At 36.8% G+C, this 20,993-nt stretch overlaps 1 protein-coding gene across 19 annotated transcripts in view; it reads right to left on the reverse strand.

Annotated features, from left to right (window-relative positions):
- col13a1 (collagen, type XIII, alpha 1) overlaps positions 1-20,993 on the reverse strand; it is a 167,006-nt gene that overhangs the window by 131,695 nt on the left and 14,318 nt on the right. For all 19 annotated transcript variants that reach the window (XR_003675658.1, XM_028469107.1, XM_028469104.1 and 16 more), the window contains exon 2: positions 15,346-15,415. Coding sequence is in view for 18 of the 19 variants with exons in the window: in XM_028469107.1 (XP_028324908.1) it covers positions 15,346-15,415 (70 nt within the window). In the remaining variant the exon portion in view is untranslated. The remainder of the gene's footprint in view (positions 1-15,345; positions 15,416-20,993) is intronic.

Raw genomic sequence — 20,993 nt, forward strand, 5'->3', positions numbered from 1 at the left:
CTTGTTGTTCTCACTGTATTTAGTCTTATATTAATACGCTTTCTTTTTATTTTCTCTGTACCTTGAACTACAAGGCTTGTCCTTTGGTGTATAATGACAATAAATCATTCTATTCTATGAAGAATCAGAGAAATGTTTCACTCTAGTGCTGCTGGGAAACACAAAGGCTGAGTTTTGATTTAAAGGCGTCAAAGCACAACTTTAGGAGGATTTATTTTACTGCTAACGTGAATGTTTCCTTAGAAACACAGAAGTGTCATAAATACTACACGTTTGAACGCTGGACTGAGCAAATGGAGCCCACGTGTGTTAAAGGGATCCTTCACTGTTTTACAAATGTGGTCTAGAACCTTATAAATGTACTTATTAGTAGATCTATGTCTGAATCATAACATAACATAATCACTAGAGCAGACATGGGTTCGTCTGTGAACGTTCACATTTACAGACCTTAGAGTCACTGTTAGCTTATCAATAAACAGGAAGAGATTGATCACCTTTATAATAAGTGCTGACTAGGCACTGGGAGTGAGGTCCAAGGTCAACACAGGCTGACTTGATAATAATGTATCATGTTTTTCTGCAGTCAGTGTCTTCTCCTCGTCCTTCTCTCTCTGCTCTGTTTCAGGTGAAGCTGATGATGTCACTTCCTGATCTGTGGTTCACGTCTCAACTAGTCTGGAACACTCTGATGTTCTATCTCTCTATCCTGTTCTGTTGGTCCTTCTGTCCACTAACCACAACCAGTCCACGCAGATGGCTGCCACCTCTGAACCTGGTTCTAACAGAGATTTATTCCTGTTAAAGGGAGTTGTTTCTTCTCACTGTCACTAAATACTTGTTCATGTGGATCTTGTTGAGTTTTTTTTTTTTAATATTATGAGTTTTATATTTTGATAAGCTCATTGAGATGACTGTTGTAATCTGCCCTATATTAATAAAGATTGATTGATTGATAACAAACACATTATTATGCACCATTTTTACATTTGTTTTATTAAGTTTTAAAAACAGGACTACTTTACAGTTTTACAGCCTGTGTTCCTCCATCTTGAAATCACGTGATTGATGATGTCACACGGCCCCAATGCCTGTAAACATCCCATTGTTTTCTATTGGAGTGAAACATTCAGCCTGATTTTTAGATCATTTAGTAGCTTTTTCAGTTAAAATAACAACTTGTGCTGCTTTTGGTTGATCTATAGCTGTGGTTCTCAACCTATGGAGCCCCCAACCCCCAAAATAAAGGTCTCAGAGATCAGGAACCCCCACTGTAGCTGAAGGTGGTTGAACACAGACATGAACATTGAAGAACAGTCATGTGGAGACAGGACCATCTATAAGGGGGAATAAAGGAGAGATTTTTGGGGTCCATCCATAAAGTCAGTAAAATGATGGTCCATTGTTCTATGAATCTGTGATAACCACATTTATTTATTCATCTGAATAATATCCACTGTTATCCAGGAACGTTTATTATTATTATTATAGTCATCTTAAAGATGGAAATCATGGTTTTAATCACTAATAAAATGGTTCAAAGTGACCAAAAATATTGTGAAAGGTGGTGAAATGGGATTTTAAAAACCACAGAAATTGGTTAAAAGTTGTAAATTAAAGTGGATAAAAACAGACAGAAAAAGTGGTTTAAAGGGTTCAAAGTGTCAATATTAGAACAATTAGTTTAAACAAAGGATGTAACGATTTCCTCAACTCCCGATACAATTTGATTCCTGATTTATTTTACAAAATGAGACTGTAGACAAATGATAACTGAAACATATTCCTTTATTTTTATCGGAAAAATATGGCAAGAAAAAGTGATGAAAATAGGTTAAAATATGGTGAGTTTGGTGTGGTAAAATAAATAAAAAAATGAGCTGAAATTGTTAAAAAGAATATTCTTAGTTTATTAAAGACATCTGGTGACCCTCTCCCAGTGTCTTATGACCCCAAATAAACTCCTGACCCCAAGGTTAAGAACCCAGCACTGCTCTAAAGAAACAGGAAGATGTCGATGTAACCCTCTTCTGATTAACGCTGTGACCACAGGGGGTGACAAACTCTGTGGTTTCATAGTAGACAATGAAGCAGAGAAGAAGAGCTTTCCTAAGGGACCTTTAATCTCCCTTAAACAGTGCGCTGACACACTCTGTGTGGAAAGAAGAAGAAGAAGAAGAAGAAGAAGAAGAAGAAGAAGAAGAAGAAGAAGAAGAAGAAGAAGAAGAAGAAGAAGAAGAAGAAGAAGAAGAAGAAGAAGAAGAAGAAGAAGAAGAAGAAGAAGAAGAAGAAGAAGAAGAGTAATAATCTGGGCTTTTTAAAGCGTGGACTGTATTTACAGCTCAGCTAATCATCACTGATCCTGTTCCAAGTACCTGGATTAGTGTAAATCCTGGCTATGTTCAGGCTAAGTTACTGTAGGTCAAACACAGACAATGGAGACATTGTCAGGTTCACATTAGAACTGATAATGATCTCAGTCTGAGCTGGAGATGGACAACAAGGACATGATGGGACGGTTTTAACACTGACGACAAGGTTTTAAAATCGTGTTAGAAAGACATAAAACATCTGATATCAATAACTAAAACATCTGTTGGAACAATATGAGTTATTGTTAAAGTGTAGTATCAATAATTCCACATTTACTTTCCTTTTTTTCTGACTTTAACCTAATGTTTCTAAAGAGTAAATAAACCCTCCATTATGGGCGTGGCTCCTGGAGCAGTTAAGACACGCCCCCTCTATACTATGGAACAGCGGTTCCCAAAAAGAGGTAAGTGTACCCCTAGGGGTACAGGAGCACATTGCAGGGGGTACTCGGAAATATTTACAATTAATATAAATAATCAGGATATGTTCATGTAGTTTTTTTTAGGCTTTTTTTTAATTTATTTTTGACAAATTCAGCACAAACTAACAGCATTATTTCTCAATAAAATACTATATTTTCTTTGTAATTTATTAAAAACAGAATTATTTTATGCTGTAGAGGTCATTTTATCACTTCTGACAATATTGGTTATATCATCAACATCATCATCATTATGTTATTATTATTAATTATAACATAACGATGATGTTGATGATCTATTATTATTATTATTAATAATATTATTATTATTACCTCTGCCAAGCGCAGAGTGGTAAGGTTATGTTTTACCCTCCGTCTGTACGTCTGTTTGTAAGATAACTTGAAAAGTTATAAATGAATTTGGATGAAATTTTCAGAAAAAATGTTAAATGGGACAAGGAACAGGTGATTACATTTTAGTGATGTTCTGTCTTCCAAACAAATATATAAATATACACATATATATCCCATTCATTTTATATATAAAAAAAGAACAAAAATATAACCTCACAGAGCATGATTTGTAACAAGGCTGCAATATTTTAATAACTATTTAACAATTAATATCATTGTTATTTCAAATGCTAAAGGTATGTTTTGATTATCAATGAATTTATTAGTGTTTATAAAATCACTGTAGGACTAGAACATAGGGTGGAAATCATAATATGGGTGAAAATGAGCTGCTTGGTGGAGGTCTGAGCTCTCAGAGTGCTTTTCTAGTTATTATTATTATTATTATTATTATTATTATTAGGAGGTTAATACCCACCCAGTGCAGGCGAAGGATCAAAGAACTGTGATGTCAGAGTAAAACTGTGTAAAAACATGAAGTAAATGCACAGTTTGTGTTAAATGATCCTGATGAAGAAGTGGAACTGATAGCTGTGCTGTGACTAATGACTTCCTTGTGTTCTTACTGTGTGTGTGTGTGTGTGTGTGTGTGTGTGTGTGTGTGTGTGTGTGTGTGCGTGTGTGTGTGTGTGTGTGTGTGTGTGTGTGTGTGTGTGTGTGTGTGTGTGTGTGTGTGTGTGTGTGCACATGCATGTGTTAGTGCATGTGTTAGTGCATGTGTTAGTGCATGTGTTAGTGCTTACTGGCAGCAATTGTGTAAAGTGGTCCTATAATTACAGGTGATCTCTGCAGGCAATCTGACTACTGCACTTTTAACTCCGTTCCCTTTAAAGTCCTGCAGACGACCAAGGCCTCACTCCTAAACGTGCATGTGAAACGTGCACATTCCCCGTTGACATGGACCCAGCTCCTAAAGGGTCTGATACCCACAGGAAGTCTGGAGGGGGCCACAGGAGGCAACAGGCCCCCCACACTGGGCCAAACTGAAGGTGCTGGTGTGCACAAGCACGTGCACGCACATAGTTTACATACTTCACTATTTTTTAACAATAAAAAGTTAATAGTAAATATAATTAATTCACGATTCTGGAGCTATATGTAGTATTTGTAGATTTCCTAAATTCTGTCTCATGGTTTAATCGTTTACGCGTCACTTTATGCTTTTCCTTTTTCTTTCAGTTTCATCATTTTTTCCTGTTTAAACACTTTACTGCAAACACTGTGACCTCATTTTGTGTGGCCCCCAAATACACAAAATAACAATAAAAACTGTTTTAAAAAAACGCAAAATTACTCAAAAAATAACAAATTACGAAAGACTTCACAAAAGGCCGACAAAAAATACACCAATTTACTCAAAACTTAGAACAAAACGAGAGCACAAATAACTCTAAAAACATGCAAAATGACCAAACAAATCAAATAACGACAGACAGACACAAAATGTAATTGTTCCCTGCATTAATCTTCACATTGGTCCGTATACAGTATGCTAACGCTGACGTGATATTCCTATAGTGGCCCTCATATCAGACATCTCTGCTTTACTGGTTATTAAACGTCCTGAAATCGTACCAAACATCATAAATAGGGTTTTAGAGTCAAATACTGTTATTCATTTTATATTTATATGCTTCAGATAACTTGTAAAAATGGGATAAATGATTCATTTTGACTTTTTCCTGTGGGTTGAATTAGACGATCTAAAGCAGAGAGAGAGAGAGAAAATGAACAAATGAAATCATTAAAAATATGGGGTTTTGTCATTTTTATTTTTAGTTACAATTGATAATCATACAAAAACACACAAAATAAGAGAAAAATATACTGAATAATAAAAATAACCAACAAATAATCTATAGATGTTGTTTCATATTATTAGTAAAATGTAATCAGACATGAGGGGGGACTTTTGAGAACCACTGATCTAAAGGGCCAGATTTGGCCCCCGGGCCTTGAGTTGGACACATGATGTAGATACTCAATCACCTGTTATATAAAATAAAGAAATAAAAAGTGTGTAAATGTGTGTTATTGTCCCTAAATGTCCATGTGAGGCATTTTAGTGTCATGTTGGTGCGTGATTTTAAATAAGGACAGAAGAAGAAGTCGTTTTTACAGTTTCAGAACGTGAAATACATTTTTGTTTTTTTTTTCTGTCTGTTTTTCCATGATTACTTAAAGTCAGAGGTTGAAAAAAGCAGCGATGATGCTAGGTACAGTTAGCATGACCTTTAGCTTTGTTTCCACAGTGGAACCAGGCAGCGCTTCATAGCCAATGCTAACGCTAATGCTAGCACTACGTATAGTGAATGATTCCAATAGGGCACATGTGTCAAACTGATGGTCCGGGGCTCAAATGCGGCCCTTTGGAACCTCCAGTTCGTTGCTCAGGAGAAAGTAAAAATGTGTAAATGAAACGATTGCAGTCATTTTTAATGTGAAACGGTTAAAAAACTCTAAATTCTTATAAAATCTTTCAATTTTCCTCAAATCATGACATAATGTTTCCCTTAATTAAATAGAAATTAGTCACAAAATCTAGGAAATGTAAAGTGTAGACCCTGTTGGGACTGATATTTATCACTTATTGATTGAATATGGTCAGTTTTGTATTTTAAGTGTACGTAGAGGTGCAAAGTACGGAACAACATTATAGAAATGACTTGTTTTCCAACATAAAAGCTGTGGCCCACTTGAGCTCAAACTGCTCCATATTTGGCCCCTGAACTAAAAGCAGTTAGAAAGCGCTGCTCCAGGCTCTTTCTTTCATTGTTGGGCTTTGGTGATGTTTGCAGGGCTAAGTCTGGCTGTGTACTGGCAGCTGCACAGTAAACGTATCACAGTGGAGAAAGAGGATCTGCAGGATCTCTTCCTGTCAGCACACATGTCAAGGTGAACTTGGAGGCTCCTTAAATAACCAGCCCCCCCGACCCCTGGACCCCCCCAGTTATAGGAAGCCTCTTCTTTACACCACTGCACATTAAACGTGATACAACACTAAACATGTGTTTGAATCCAATCACATGTATTTAATGCTGAACATCTGGAATAGAACCAATGGAGATGGTTATCAGATCACAGCCCAGAGGACAGAGATCACAGCGGTATCTGATCTGAGGGTCACATGATCAACATTAACATCAGCATTAGACAAAGATTTTATCTTTATGTCATTTTTTCCATTTTCCAGGTTATTTTTGTGTGTTGTTCTTGTTTTGTGTGTTTCAGTGTATTTTTTGTGTTGTTTTCTGTATTTTTGTTTGTGATTCATATAACAAAGGGATCAACATGGGTTTACTCTCTTCTTATTGTTGTTTTGTGTATATTTATATGTATGTATTTTTTTTTAACTTGTCTGCACATGTTGTCAAAGGTCAACGCTACAAGAAGTGCAATCATTATGAGACAGCAATGCATGTTTTGTTATTGCAATTAGATAAATGAATTTATTTTATTGCTTAATTGTGAGCATCACCAGCCCTCCCTAAGGAAGGGTAAGAAATCTTTTATTAGAGGGAGGATATAAAAAGGGAGAGCAGTGTTACACCTAGGTGGAGGGGGAGGGGGAGGAGGAAGGGAGCAGGGAGGAGAGAGTCAAGGTAGGAAATAGAAACGGTGGGGAGAACTGATTATTTTACAGTGAGGGTGAGATGTGAAGTTGTAGTAGAATACATTGTGCTTATTATGTTGTGTAATCAAACCAGTCTAGTGACAAGTGTGAAGCTTAGCTATAATGGTGGTGTCTGTGGACAGGGGGAATGAGTGAGTGGTAGTACCTAAAGCAGGTATTTGGGATTAACGTGTCTAAAGTTAAGCCCAGTATGAGTTTTATCCCACACACCAAGGCGTGCCAGTGCATTGTAGACCAGTATATGTGCAAAAACCGCTACTGCAAACCCAGGAGCCGCCCCGGGCCCGCAGATGCAGCCAGGCCAGCAGAAAGAGTGGGGGCCAGGGCGCCCCAGGCCACCCCCCCACGGCCGAGCAGCCCCCCAGACGCCCCCGAGATCCGCCGGTGGGCCCAGAGCAAGCAGGGACCGGACCCCAGGCCAGAAGGACCGGAACGAAAGCAGCACCAAGAGCAGTGCCCCCAGGGACGACGACCACGCCCATAGTCGCCTAGGGTAAGAAGGGGACGCTGCAAGTCGCCCCGCCGGCCCCCAGGCGCACCGACCGAGCACCCCAGAGCGCACCAGGTCACCTTTCCTTGATGCCGCCCGTGCGATGAGCCCTAGACAGCCAGTTTTGTATATTTTTGTCATCTTTTTGTGCTTGCTTTGTGTGTTATTGGAGCTATGATGTGTATTTATTTTAGTCATGTGTGTTTCTAGCGTCATTTTGTTTTTGTTTCGGCAATTTATTGCCATATTTGTTATTTTTCTGTTATTTTTGTGTACATTTGCAGTCAATTTTTGCGTGATTACATGTATTTTTTGGTGTGTGTGTGTGTGTGTGTGTGTGACGATACATATAGATGATATACAATACACCATAACTCTGTTCAAGGTTTTTATTATTGATTTTTTAACTCTGTTTAATGTTTTCTAAATGTGCTACTTTAGTTGCCTTTTGTTTGAAATGCCACCATACAAATACATTTGCCTTGTCATTCTGTAGGTTACCATGGTAACTGACCCTGTTATCTTAAAATGCTGTTTCACTATAATTGATATGATCACAAAGAATGTCTCCTTCAGAAAATGAAAAGTTATTTAAGCTTTGAAAACCATTTGAAGCAGTGGACACGCTGACTCACTCTACCCTCCAATGTTCTTCTTCTTATTTATATCACACAGAGTTCAAATTCAAATAGATTTTATTTTGTTTTCAAAAATATCATATTGTATTGATCTCATAAACCCAATATTGATCATCGTAGCGTAGCGTGAACTCAGCGTATCATAGTTAGCATAACCTTCACAGATCAGGTTGTTAACCTCTGTCAGAATATTTCTACATATTTTGTATTTTATATTAACTAGTTCAGTGCCCACAGGAAGTATGTGTTGCTATAGAAACGTGGGAAGTTAAGTAGCTTTTTCATGGATGGTTTACATTAGAGCTTTAATTACTGTTTAATTCAGAATAAAAGTTAAATCCTCTTTAAACTGACCTTGTAAACACTTAATTCCTAATGCAATATTAATTCTGAATTACACACACATTTTTTATTATTATTATTACGCAATTTAGTTACAGACGTTGCTGAATGAGAACACCTGCTGGTCAATATTTACTTTTTTTTAGGATATTAGACCCACTTTAGTCGTTTTTAAAGCCCTTTGGGCAGTCACTCCTGTAGATTCTACGCAGCTTTCAACTTATATTGAGTTACTATGACTACCTGTCAACATTGAGCTGTTCTGCAAAGCTGCATTTAAGACAATTTCATGAAATAATTTATTAACAGTATCATTGCAGTCCAAACAAATCTGACGTTGCACACCTTTGAACCAAGCAGCAGCCATGTTGAAAGTCTCAGGTCAGTCTGATCCTGATTAACAGAGATATTTGAGGAACACAGAGATTTGTTGCTTTATAGATATTTTAATATTTTGACAACTAGACACTTTGTATCATTTACAAACAAATAAGTAGATTTTTAACATAATTTATATACGGTATCTAAAGGTTTATTTACCATTGAAAAGGAGAAAGGAGGGGTTAGGTGCACACACTGCACAACAAAAGGAACTTCAATAATGTGAAGCTTTTAATAATCCAGTAATTAACACAATTAGATAATTAACAAAGTCTCACCTCAGCACAAAGTCAGAATGTTCACGTTTAATGGTAAAAAGTAGATTAAAAATAACCTACACTATGTACACTATGTTTTTATCTGCGTTCTTTGTGGCTTTCTGAACACTATGAAACTTCAGTTAGCACAATCTGAGAAACACAAATGTTGATACAATCAAGACTAGCATTAGCATTACTTCCTAGCCAAGCCAAAAGCCTAATAAAGCGTCTCCAAATCAAACGCTGTGTGTTGTGTTTGGCTCCGTCTCACAGAACTCATCTTTTGATGGATGTTTTCCACTGGGATCAGAACCAGGTAAACGTCACGCTTCACTTCCTCAATCATCAAAAACTCCTTCCCTCCATGTGTGCGTCACTCCTAACTTTACATTAACGGCTTTATTTATGATAATTACAGTCAGAATGGAATTATTTACTCAGGGTAAGTTGACAAATGCAACACGTGATGATAAGGCAGATTCAAAACATTACAAACACTTTATTAATCAAGACAATTATAGTTTTCATCTATTTTATGTATTTATTCATCATGTATTTATCATGGACACAGTAAAGTTGAGGACTCAGATTCACTGCATTAAGTTCATAAAGCTAAATGCTAATATATGACACCAACCGAAGTGAGGCTTTAAAAGACAAAAACATTAACATTAACGACAGATGACAAAACAGATAAATTAAGGAAGTGTACAGTATGTTGGCGCTTGCTTTATGAGCGGTATTGTTGCTCCTTTAGTTATGACTTAAAATCTGTGTTAAATTCATTAACATGTCAAACTGTACCTGTATGTGTGTGTGTGTGTGTGTGTGTGTGTGTGTGTGTGGAGCTACACAGTGTCTGTTAGACCTGAAACTTAGTGGACTGCTTGCACACAGGTTGTGTGTGTGCATGCATTACTTCATTTTGCCTGAACGGCACATTCATGTTTACCCAGAAATGAAACCTATTCAGTTTTTGCCCTCAGTGTGAGGGGGCGCTAGTGCACCAATCTTCATTTACAACCTCTAATAATCGGTAGAAGAAGACTCTCCTCCAGTCCACAAAAGGAGGTTAATATTAAAAATGTTTCTGTACTGCTAAAAGTTATTTCAGTGTTGCAAAACGTTTATTTTCATTTTGTTTTGAGATTACGGCTCCCAATGTCGATCGCGTCGTGGTACTTCCAGATCCGTTTTTTTTTCCTTTTCTCTCAAATCTCACGCATTTCAACAACATGTGACAGAATATGTGCGTGTGTGAGAAAGAACCTGTACACGGTAACCACAGGTAGTCAAACACACACAGTATATATATATAATTATATAATTATAATATAAATAAAATTATACTAAATGAGTAAAATAAAAAACTATATTTATACAAAAAGTACAAAAATGACAACAGAAATGCACAAAAATATACAAAATGACTCCAAAAAACATACATTGCAGAAAAATACACCAAATGACAACAAAAATATGAACATTTCTCAAAATACACAAAACAAAATATTTAAAAAAAAAATGCACAAAAGACAACAGAAAGATGCAAAAACACACAAAATGACTCCAAAAAACATACATTACAGAAAAAAATATGAAACCAAAACAATATAAAAATGAGTAAAAACCAAACACATTAATCATGTCCATGTTTCATAGAATTAAACCAGATAAATCACACACTGTTTTATTTTGCATCTTCAAATAAACCCCTTTATAACACTACAGAGTACGTACACATCCAACCTTCAAACACATACTCATTTGGCCATAATTGACAACTCTAAGCTCCTCCCACTATATGAATACATACATCCGACGGGCACTGTAGTAGTAACAAAAAATGTATTTTGTGTATTACCATATGTATGCACTTTTGTTATTAAACAAAACACATGAAAATGACTTCTTAAAATGATTTTATACCTTAAACTATGGAGAGTCTCCATTTTAATCAGGATATGACACACGATGGCTGATGGTCACGGTCTGTAGCTTTAAATAAGTGGTGCATTGTGGGAGGTAGAGGCGTAACAGGAAGTGTAGTTTTTCAACAGCCGTGTGTAACCCCTCCCTCAGTGATAAAGGTTTCTATGTTAGGAGATGATTAAATATCATCTTTCTCACCAACTTCCTGCTTCTTGTGAACCTCCACTCAGCATCACAATTAGCCTAACGGGCTAACAGAACAGTTGTTAGCAGCAGAAACGAGCCATGGCGGAGTAGTTAGGAGTTGGAAGTGCACAGATATGGTTAGAAACTGTGATGAAAGGATGTGTTCATTGATTGGATGATGCGCTGAGGACCAGAGCCGTAAAGGAAAGGTAGAAACTCAACATTTAGACACAAAGAAATAAGAGAGAACAATGTGGTGGGGGTGTGGTTAGTGCCATGACACCCCCCATAGTATCCCCTGTAAGCAGAAACTTACAAGTTTACAAGCTGAATTCAACCACTTTCTGTGAAGGAATTCTGTCGGATTCTGGTTTCAGACGTAACTTTGGCTTGGTGTCCATTAGCTTAGCCCATTAGCTTAGCCCATTTGCTTAGCTCACAGATGCCTCATATACCAGTGTTTCGCCTCTAGCGGGTGCAGTTCTAACTCTACCCAGGAGGGGATGCATATGTTCGGCCTCGGGAGGACCAGACGTTTCTGCTGACACCTCGTTTGGCCTGATCCGAGCATCTGGTTATATAATAACCATTGAATAGCAATGGCGGTGTAATGTAGCATAAAGCTACCGTGAAAGTTTCCTACGGTAGGCAGTGGGCATGCGCACCTGGTGAGCTGTGCATGCGTGTCCGTCATGTTTAAAGGTAATCATCTTTGCTTTAATTTTTACAGTTAGGGTTAGAATTAGAGTTCCTCATAGTAGGAAAATTTAGGGAAGCAAAATATTGTTAGTGTAAATATTTACTACGCTATTAGTGCGCATGCGCCTGTAGGAGTCTTTCACACGTAGGATTATTTTTCACCACAGCGGCCATCTTGAAAAACAGCCGCATATTGAATTTTTGAGTGGCCAACGCTTTTTTTCAAAATAGTGGCTCTTAGAGAATATCTGTGCCAAACTTCATACTTTTATACCAAAGTGAACGTTTTTTACCAATCTGCTGCACTAAAAGAGAACATGTTTTTAACACAGCCTCATAACACTCTGTTCACAGGATAGCATTAGCATTAGCATTAGCACATGATGGTTTCCAACAACAGACTTTAAGCACCGCCTTTAACACGGAGGAGGAAAAGAATCCAGGATGAAATCATCAGCGAATAAATAAAAGATTGATCCAATCTGGACCATGAGATGATCTGATCAGTGTGTTTACACAGTTCAGTCTGTTTATAATGAGGTCAGGATTCAAACCTGTAAACTAAGCTGCTGCTTCACACACAAACAGCCTCAATAAGTCAGTTAGTTTCTGTGCATGTGTGTAGTTGTTGTACAGTTAGTGTAAGAGTGTGTGTGTGTGTGTGTGTGTGTGTGTGTGTGTGTGTGTGTGTGTGTGTGTGTGTGTGTGTGTGTGTGTGTGTGTGTGTGTGTGTGTGTGTGTGTGTGTGCATGGTTGATGTGGTCATTGTCACACACACACGCACACACACACACACCAGTTGTCAAACTCTAATAGAGTCTGTATTATGGAGGCGTGTGGAGGTCGTACATACGTAACATACTCAGACTGTTGCTATGGATACATCTTTAAAACACAGGCTAATCCTCTTTGTTCATCATATACACACGTGTTTAACATTCATCACTTTCACTTTTAGTAACTCACACACACGCGTCATTATTCACGTCCTCCACATAAACATTTCCACTTTAGAGTGAAACATGTGTTTATGTGTTTAAGAACAGCTGGATTATCTTCACTAAGGGATTCCTTTATTAAACGTGTCATTTTAACACTAAATTACTTTAACTTTGTTTTAAAAAAACTCCCTCATAAGTTATATCTTCATTTAATAGAAAAGTTGGTCAGAGATTGTCTAGCTGAGCAAGATGTACTTATATATATATATATATATAAATGACAACAAAAACACACAAAAAAGGTATATATATATATACATAAATACAGTATTGGTATTGCATGTGTTTGGTTGTTTCTTGTAGTTTTGTCTGTTTCTTTGTTATTTTTGTGTATTTTTCAATGATCTTGTGTATTTTTCTCTCTTACTGTGTGTATTTTTGGTGTTATGTTGTCTTTTTATTATTCAGTATCATTGTTCTCTTACTTTAAGTGTTGTTGGTAATAATTTAATTATTCTCTCCCAGTGTTTCTGGTGTCGATTGTTTGTGTCTTGTGTTGTTTTGCATGTGTCTGTTATTTTTTTGTGTATTCTGCAGTGATCTTGTGTATTTTTCTCTCATTCAGTGTGTCTCTGTTGTCCCTCTAGGGGTACATGTACCCCCATTTGAGAAACACTGATGTCGATCACTGTCTTAAATGTCAGTGCATCCTTTTTAAAGCGTAGACCACCAAACCACAATGACATGTGCTGCTGTTTGGCCTCCATGGTGTGGACACAAAACGCTGAGTCATGTAACAGACGTGTCACAGACCTCCAGTGGGACACGTGACACAGGTGGTGAGCAGAAGATAGATCTCACACAGATCCATCAAACTTTATCAAATATCACGTCACAGATGATAAATGACGAAGAAGAAAAGATAAATCATTGTGTAACTCAGTCAATAATGAGTTAGTGAATAATTACTTTAATGTGTTTAAAAGTATTAAGCTTGAATAAAACAGGACTTTTCAACCTTGAGGTCAGGACCCCACTGGGAGGGCGTCGCCAGATGCCTTTAAGAAATTTGATCCCATTTTTGCTTTTTTTTACCATTTTTCTGCAACTACACTAAACTTTCCATATTTTAACATGTTTTCATCACTTTTTCTTGCCATATTTTTGCTTCTTTTAATGTATTTTTGCTACATTACTCACATTTCTGACACTTTTACATCACATTTCAATGTTTTTTCTACACATTTTTTCCACTTTCCAGACATGTTCAGCACTAATGTCACATATGTTGATCCATTATTGTCACTTTTAACCTCTTTTCACCATATTTCATGATTATTTTTGCCAGTTTAACCACATTCACCATTAATCATGTCCATTATTTGCCAGTTTAAACCCTTTTTAACAATTTTTCTGTCCAATGTCTATGGTGATTAAAATCCCATTTCACCACCTTTTCCACCATTTTTGGTCACTTTTAACCCATTTTAAAGGATTTACATCTTTAAGATGACTATATATACTATGGCCCAGTGGTAGTCTGGTCATCATCCCGGTGGACCGTTGACCTGTAGTGGGCCGGACCACCACTACTTGTTTTTTTTGACAAGCAAAAAAACAGTGAAAAGTGACTAAAATGGGCCAAAAGCAGTTACGAATGACCCCAAAAAATGGCCAAATAAAGAGAAAAAAGGTGGTATGTAATGGCAAAGGGTAGCTTTAATGTGCAGAATGTGGCAAACAATAGTGAAAAAGGGAAACAAGTGGTATTAATTGGGCAAAAAATTGGATAAAAGTGTCAAAAAGAACTTGCAAAAATAGACTAAAAAAATCTAAAAAAAAAAAACGTTTTTGAAAAGGGGCAAAAATGGGACAAAATTGAAGTTGCAAAATGGCCAAAGAAAAAAGGTACAAAGGGGTTAAAAATGTCAAACTCAGACATAAAGATCCACATGTTGAGCATCACTGACTTTTTTGATGAGCAAGTGAAGGCAGACATGATAATGGATGGCCAAAAGTGGTGCAAAAATAGCAAAAAAAGAGTGATAAATGACTAAATAGGGCCAAAAACAGTCAAGAGTGATAAAAAAATGGGCAAATAAAGAGGAACCAGGTGATATGTGATGGTAAATGGGAGATTTAATAGGAAAAATGTGCAAATAATAGTGAAAAAGAGCAAAAATGTAGAACAAGAAGAGGCAAAATGTAGGAAAAAATGAAAAAAAAAAGTTTAAAACTTATTTGGATGAAAGTGAAAAAAATAAATTAAAAAAAAAAACAAACTTTGGATAAAAGTGTCAGAGAACTTGTAAAAATGGACCAAAAATAGGAAAAAAGGGATATTGATAATGTATTGATAATGTTTCTGTCTCAGTCCACACAGTAAATCATAATAAACTGGATTATGAAACCGTTGAGATGTGAAAGTAGCAGAGATCAGCTGTTTGGTTTAGTTTGTGACGTGTATACATTTATCCTGATATAAAACATACGACTCGTTCATTGATACAGCTTTGGTTTCAGATGTGTGTGTGTGTGTGTGTGTGTGTGTGTGTGTGTGTGTGTGTGTGTGTGTGTGTGTGTGTGTGTACTAACAACAGCACCGCACAACAAACAGGATGGAGAGGCACTCACCAGGAGGACAGAGGCAGGTGGGCGGAGCTTCTCTCACTTCTCGAGTCTTTGGGAGTCGTGCAGCGAGCTTCTGTAACCCAGAGAGGAGAAGATATTACGTTATTACTTTCATTTTTATGCTGATGATATCCAGTTGTCCTGCTCCTTTAATGACTCAGCGTTTCACTTTTTCTTAGATTGTATGTCCTGTATCAAAAACTGGTTGTCATCAAATGATCTCCAGATAAATTCTAATAAAACATAAACTCTGATCATGTGATTAAAGTCTCTTGGTGATCTGGGCTCATCTGTTAAAACCAGCCTCAGAAACCTCGTGGTTGATCACTTCATGTCTTTGGAGGGTCACTGTCATCTACTGACTAAACACTGTTTTATCATCTGACAAATATCAGACATTTATTATTAAAATCAGATCTAGAACTGGTCATACACACATTTATATCATCTCGTATTGACTACTGTAATTGTGTTTTTACTTGTTTTAATAAGTCGACCCTAAACAGACTCCAGATGGTTCAGACGCTGCTGTCAGACTTTGAACTGGTGCTTCTAGAACATCCCACATCACCACCATTCTAGCTACTCTGCACTGCTTCCAGTTAAGTTTACAATAAAATATCAAATATTAGTTCAGACTTTCTGAGCGTTACAGGCCCCTCAATATATCTGAAACATGTTGTACCCCAACACTTCAGGACACAGTCTTTGGTCTTCAGACCAGGGTCTCCTAAAGACCCTAAAACTAAACCAGAGGAGACCTGGTGTTCCAGACTCTGGAACTGTGTGGTCACTTTTAAACAACTGTTAAAGAAAAGCCTTTATTATCCTTTAATGACGTTGCTCCTCTGATGTTTATGTTTTATTATTTTATTATGATGTCACACTTTTACCACAGCTCTGTACAGCACTTTGTGATTTTATCTGCAAAAAGCGCTTTATAAATAAACTACATATATGATGAATTTAAAAATGTTTAAACACCATCAGGAGGGTCTCAGTCTGACTAGAACCAGCTCACGTTCTCTATTACTGGTTTCATTTGTGCAGAACACACACTGAAAATATTGTGCAACATTGTGTTACTTTTTTATGTCACAAAATGGTAAATATTGTGAATCTTAAATGTTTTTTTTACACTTTAAAAGCACAAAGTGAGTCCTGTGTTTGGGTTTATTCTGTAAACCATTGTTTTACAGTTTCTCACCATAACTCAAAACTTCACACATCGTTTCTAAAACACTTTCTTTTCAAACAACTGAACATATTCAAAAACTGTCTACAATACAGAAGTGTAATATTATTTTATTTACTAATGTACAGTCAGGCACTGCAATGATCACCTCTGCTTCATTTACATTTATACCAGTGGTTCTCAAGCTTGTTTTGCTCTAATCCACCTTTCTCTAACTTGTAAATATAAGCCCCTCCTCTTTATGTCTGACGACAACATTTTGCTCAGAATTCTGTGAAACACCAACAATAAATCATAATAATGGAATGAATGAGTGAAAACACATATTTTAAAGAATCTAAATAAGTGAATGAAACAGTATTTAGTTTGTTTTGAATAAATATATTTCTATAGTTTTTATTATTTCTGGTCATCTGAAAGGGAACCAACACTGATCTTTGTATTTTTAGTTCATGTTTAAATCAAGATCATTTCTATCATTATGTGTGGTTTGTTTATTTGTGTATTTTGGTGTTGTTTGGTTGTTTCTTGTGTTATTTGTGTGTATTTTGTAGTGATCTTGTGTATTTTTCTCCTTTTTGTGTGTCTTTGTTGTTGTTTTGTGTGTTGCTGTTAATAGTAAGAGTTTTTCACTCAGCGCGTGTGTTAATAGTGTCATTTTGTGTATTTTGTAGTAATATTGTGTATTTTTCTCTTATTTTGTGTGTTTTTGTTGTTGTTTTGTGAGTTGCTGGTATTATTTAGGCTGACTATTTTTTTTAAAAAACCCCATAATTTTATACTTTCATGTGTTAATCATTTTTTTTATTAAAGCTATTATTATTCCCTTTGTTTGATGTGGACATCACAATTACATTGGTATCCCAGATGTATTGTTTTGAGTGTGTTAGCACATGTGCTAATTTACAACACTTGTCCACACGAGGCTTTTAGTGCCATCACGTACCCCCTGTAATGCCATCACGTACCCCCTGTAATGCCATCACGTACCCCATGTAATGCCATCACGTACCCCCTGTAATGCCATCACGTACCCCCTGTAATGCCATCACGTACCCCCTGTAATGCCATCACGTACCCCATGTAATGCCATCACGTACCCCCTGTAATGCCATCACGTACCCCCTGTAATGCCATCACGTACCCCATGTAATGCCATCACGTACCCCCTGTAATGCCATCACGTACCCCATGTAATGCCATCACGTACCCCCTGTAATGCCATCACGTACCCCATGTAATGCCATCACGTACCCCATGTAATGCCATCATGTACCCCATGTAATGCCATCACGTACCCCCTGTAATGCCATCACGTACCCCCTGTAATGCCATCACGTACCCCATGTAATGCCATCACGTACCCCATCACGTACCCCCTGTAATGCCATCACGTACCCCATGTAAAGCCATCACGTACCCCATGTAATGCCATCACGTACCCCATCACGTACCCCATGTAATGCCATCACGTACCCCATTAGAGAAACACTGATTTATAGGATGTATTGTGTTGTCATTTTTTATATTTCATATATTTTTACTTTTGCATTCATACACTGCACTACTTTTGCTGTGTGTGTGAAAACAAGGTGCAGCGTTTCAGGAAACGTGTGATATTTTTCAGGAACAGTGTCTTATGGATCAAATAAAACCAATATAAATAAGATCAATGAACTTCCATAACATCAGGACAACCTGTCCATTAATAATAAATAGTGACACGACTCCTTAAACTGTAAATAATGCATTGATGCTGACAGACATAAACATGTCATTTCCAAATGTAACGATAAAACAAAGAGGTTGTAAACATCAAATCTGTTTTACCTACATCTATAACTCTATTGTTTCTATGTCTATACAAACAGTGTTTGTCATTGAAAAGCTGAACGACAAACAACACAAAAAGGACACACACTCACCCTCACATAATGTGTGTGTGTGTAATTTTACTTTTCTATAATAATTTTTATATAAAAACATCTCTACGCTTCATTTCATTGGTCAAAATAAAATAATAAATCCATCCACTAATGCACAGGACCATCTATAAGGGGGAATAAAGGAGAGATGTTTGGGGTCCATCCATAAAGTCAGTAAAATGATGGTCCATTGTTCTATGAATCTGTGATAACCACATTTATTTATTCATCTGAATAATATCCACTGTTATCCAGGAACGTTTATTATTATTATTATAGTCATCTTAAAGATGGAAATCATGGTTTTAATCACTAATAAAATGGTTCAAAGTGACCAAAAATGGAGGAAAAGGAGGTGAAATGAGATTTTAAAAACCACAGAAAATGGTTAAAAGTTGTAAATTAAACAGACAGAACTAGTGGTCCTTCAACTAAACCATGACAAGATGGAGGTGATTGTCTTTGGTAACAATGAAAAGAGGACTGCTGTCAGCAAGTATCTGAGTCTGGATCTTTAGAAGATAAAGACCAAGTCAAAAACCTTGGTGTTCTGATTGACTCAGATCTGACATTCAGCATCAGATCAAATCTATCACAAACACATCTTCTACCACCTAAAGAACATCTCCAGAGTGAAAGGTTTAATGACTCAGAAAGATCAGGAGAAACTGGTCCATGCTTTTATCTCCAGCAGACTGGACTATTGTAATGGTCTTCATCAAACATCTACAGCTGGTTCAGAACGCTGCAGCTCAGGTCTGAACCAGAACAAAGAGGTCAGAACACTTTAGTCCAGTTTTAAAGTCTTTACACTGGCTCCCAGTCAGCCTCAGAGGAGACTGTAAAGTTCTGCTGCTGGTTATAAATGTGTGAATGGGTTTGGTCCAGAATACATCAGTGAGATGTTAGTCAGGTATGAACCCAGCAGGTCTCTGAGATCTATGGACACAGGTCAGATAGTGGAGCCCAGAGCTCACAGTAACCATGGTGATGCTGCTTTTAGTTGTTATGCTGCAAAGAAGTGGAACAAACTGCAGCAGAGCTGAAGTCAGCATCACATGTGAACATTTTTAAATCAAAGTTAAAGGAACTTTTTTTCTCTACTGTATATGATTGAGAGAGAGATTTATGGTCATGTTGATGATGTAATAAGTTTGGTGATGATTTTAATTGATTTTACTGATGATTTTAATTGATTTTACTGATGATTTTAAATGTTCTTATTGATTTTAAACAGTTGAATGTTTTATCATGTAAAGCACATTGAGTTGCCTTGTGTATGAATTCACTATACTTTGCTATAATCTGCCTTGCCTAAAAAAACAAGGGTATGATAATGTAATTTATAAAGTAGGATCAATAATGGGTCAACATATGTGACATTAGGTGGAAAAGTGGCAAAAAGGTTCAAAGTGTCAATATTTAAGTAAAAGTTGTTGCAGAAAAATGTATGAACATTTAGTTTAAACTGGCGAATAATGGGCATGACAATGTGGTTAAAATAGTAGAAATTAACATGAAATTTGGTGAAAAGAGGTTAAAAATGACAATATTGGGTCTAAATATGTAACATTAGGTGGAAAGGGTTTATAAGTGCTGGAAAGTGTCAGAAATGGGAGAAATGTAGCAAAAATGCATTAAAAGGAGCAAAAATATGGCAAGAAAAAGTGATGAAAATATGTTGAAATATAGAAAGTTTGGTGTAGTTGTAGAAAAATGGTAACAAATAAGCAAAAATAAGCTCAAAATGTTGAAAAAATATTCGTAGTTTCTTGAAAACATGCGACGACCCCCGTCCCAAGGTTGAGAACCCCTGCGCTAATGAAGAGGATTCTCAGTTCTCGTGAGTGTATTTTAGAAAGTGTGCGTCCGTGTTTTACAGAGACCTTTGAACGCATCGTGTTGCTCCGTCTATTTCCGGTGTGACAGCTGACCTTGACAGATCAACAAAAGCCTGTTTACCATTTGACCCTGAACAGAATACAAAATCATCCAGAATATTTGCTCCTGCTGCTGGAGCTCCAACCAGAGGAATGTCAGCATGAGCTGTTTAAAGATCTGCAGCAGGTGCTCCAGGCCTGCGTCCTTCTCAGCACCACTGAGGCATTCTGGGAAACGCCTGCTACTCCCACTGTGCACCAGTCTGAGAATCTCACGCTGAAAAAGGCATTTCTTATCTTCTATTTTCAAATCACGTTTCAGTGCAATATTCACAATGTACAGTAACATTTACAGACATCACACCATTAGAACATTAAATGTCATTACTCTAATCCAAGAATCAACTATTACAGAGAAAACTAAACAGAAATGTATGAAACAAATAAATGTAATTTAAATCTACAATTCAAAGGTAAATATACTGTACTGACAGATTATAAATGTGATATACAGATGTATGAGGATCAATGGTTTACACCTAATGAACGTCCTCAGAAACGTTTCCCCATAAAAAAACGTTTTTACCTCACGATGACAGCGTTTCATCCACATTCCGTCACTTTCCAAATTCAACAGTAGATTCCAGAATT

Source organism: Gouania willdenowi, chromosome 15 (assembly GCF_900634775.1).
Source record: "Gouania willdenowi chromosome 15, fGouWil2.1, whole genome shotgun sequence".
In the NCBI taxonomy this organism is placed as follows: Eukaryota; Metazoa; Chordata; class Actinopteri; order Blenniiformes; family Gobiesocidae; genus Gouania; species Gouania willdenowi.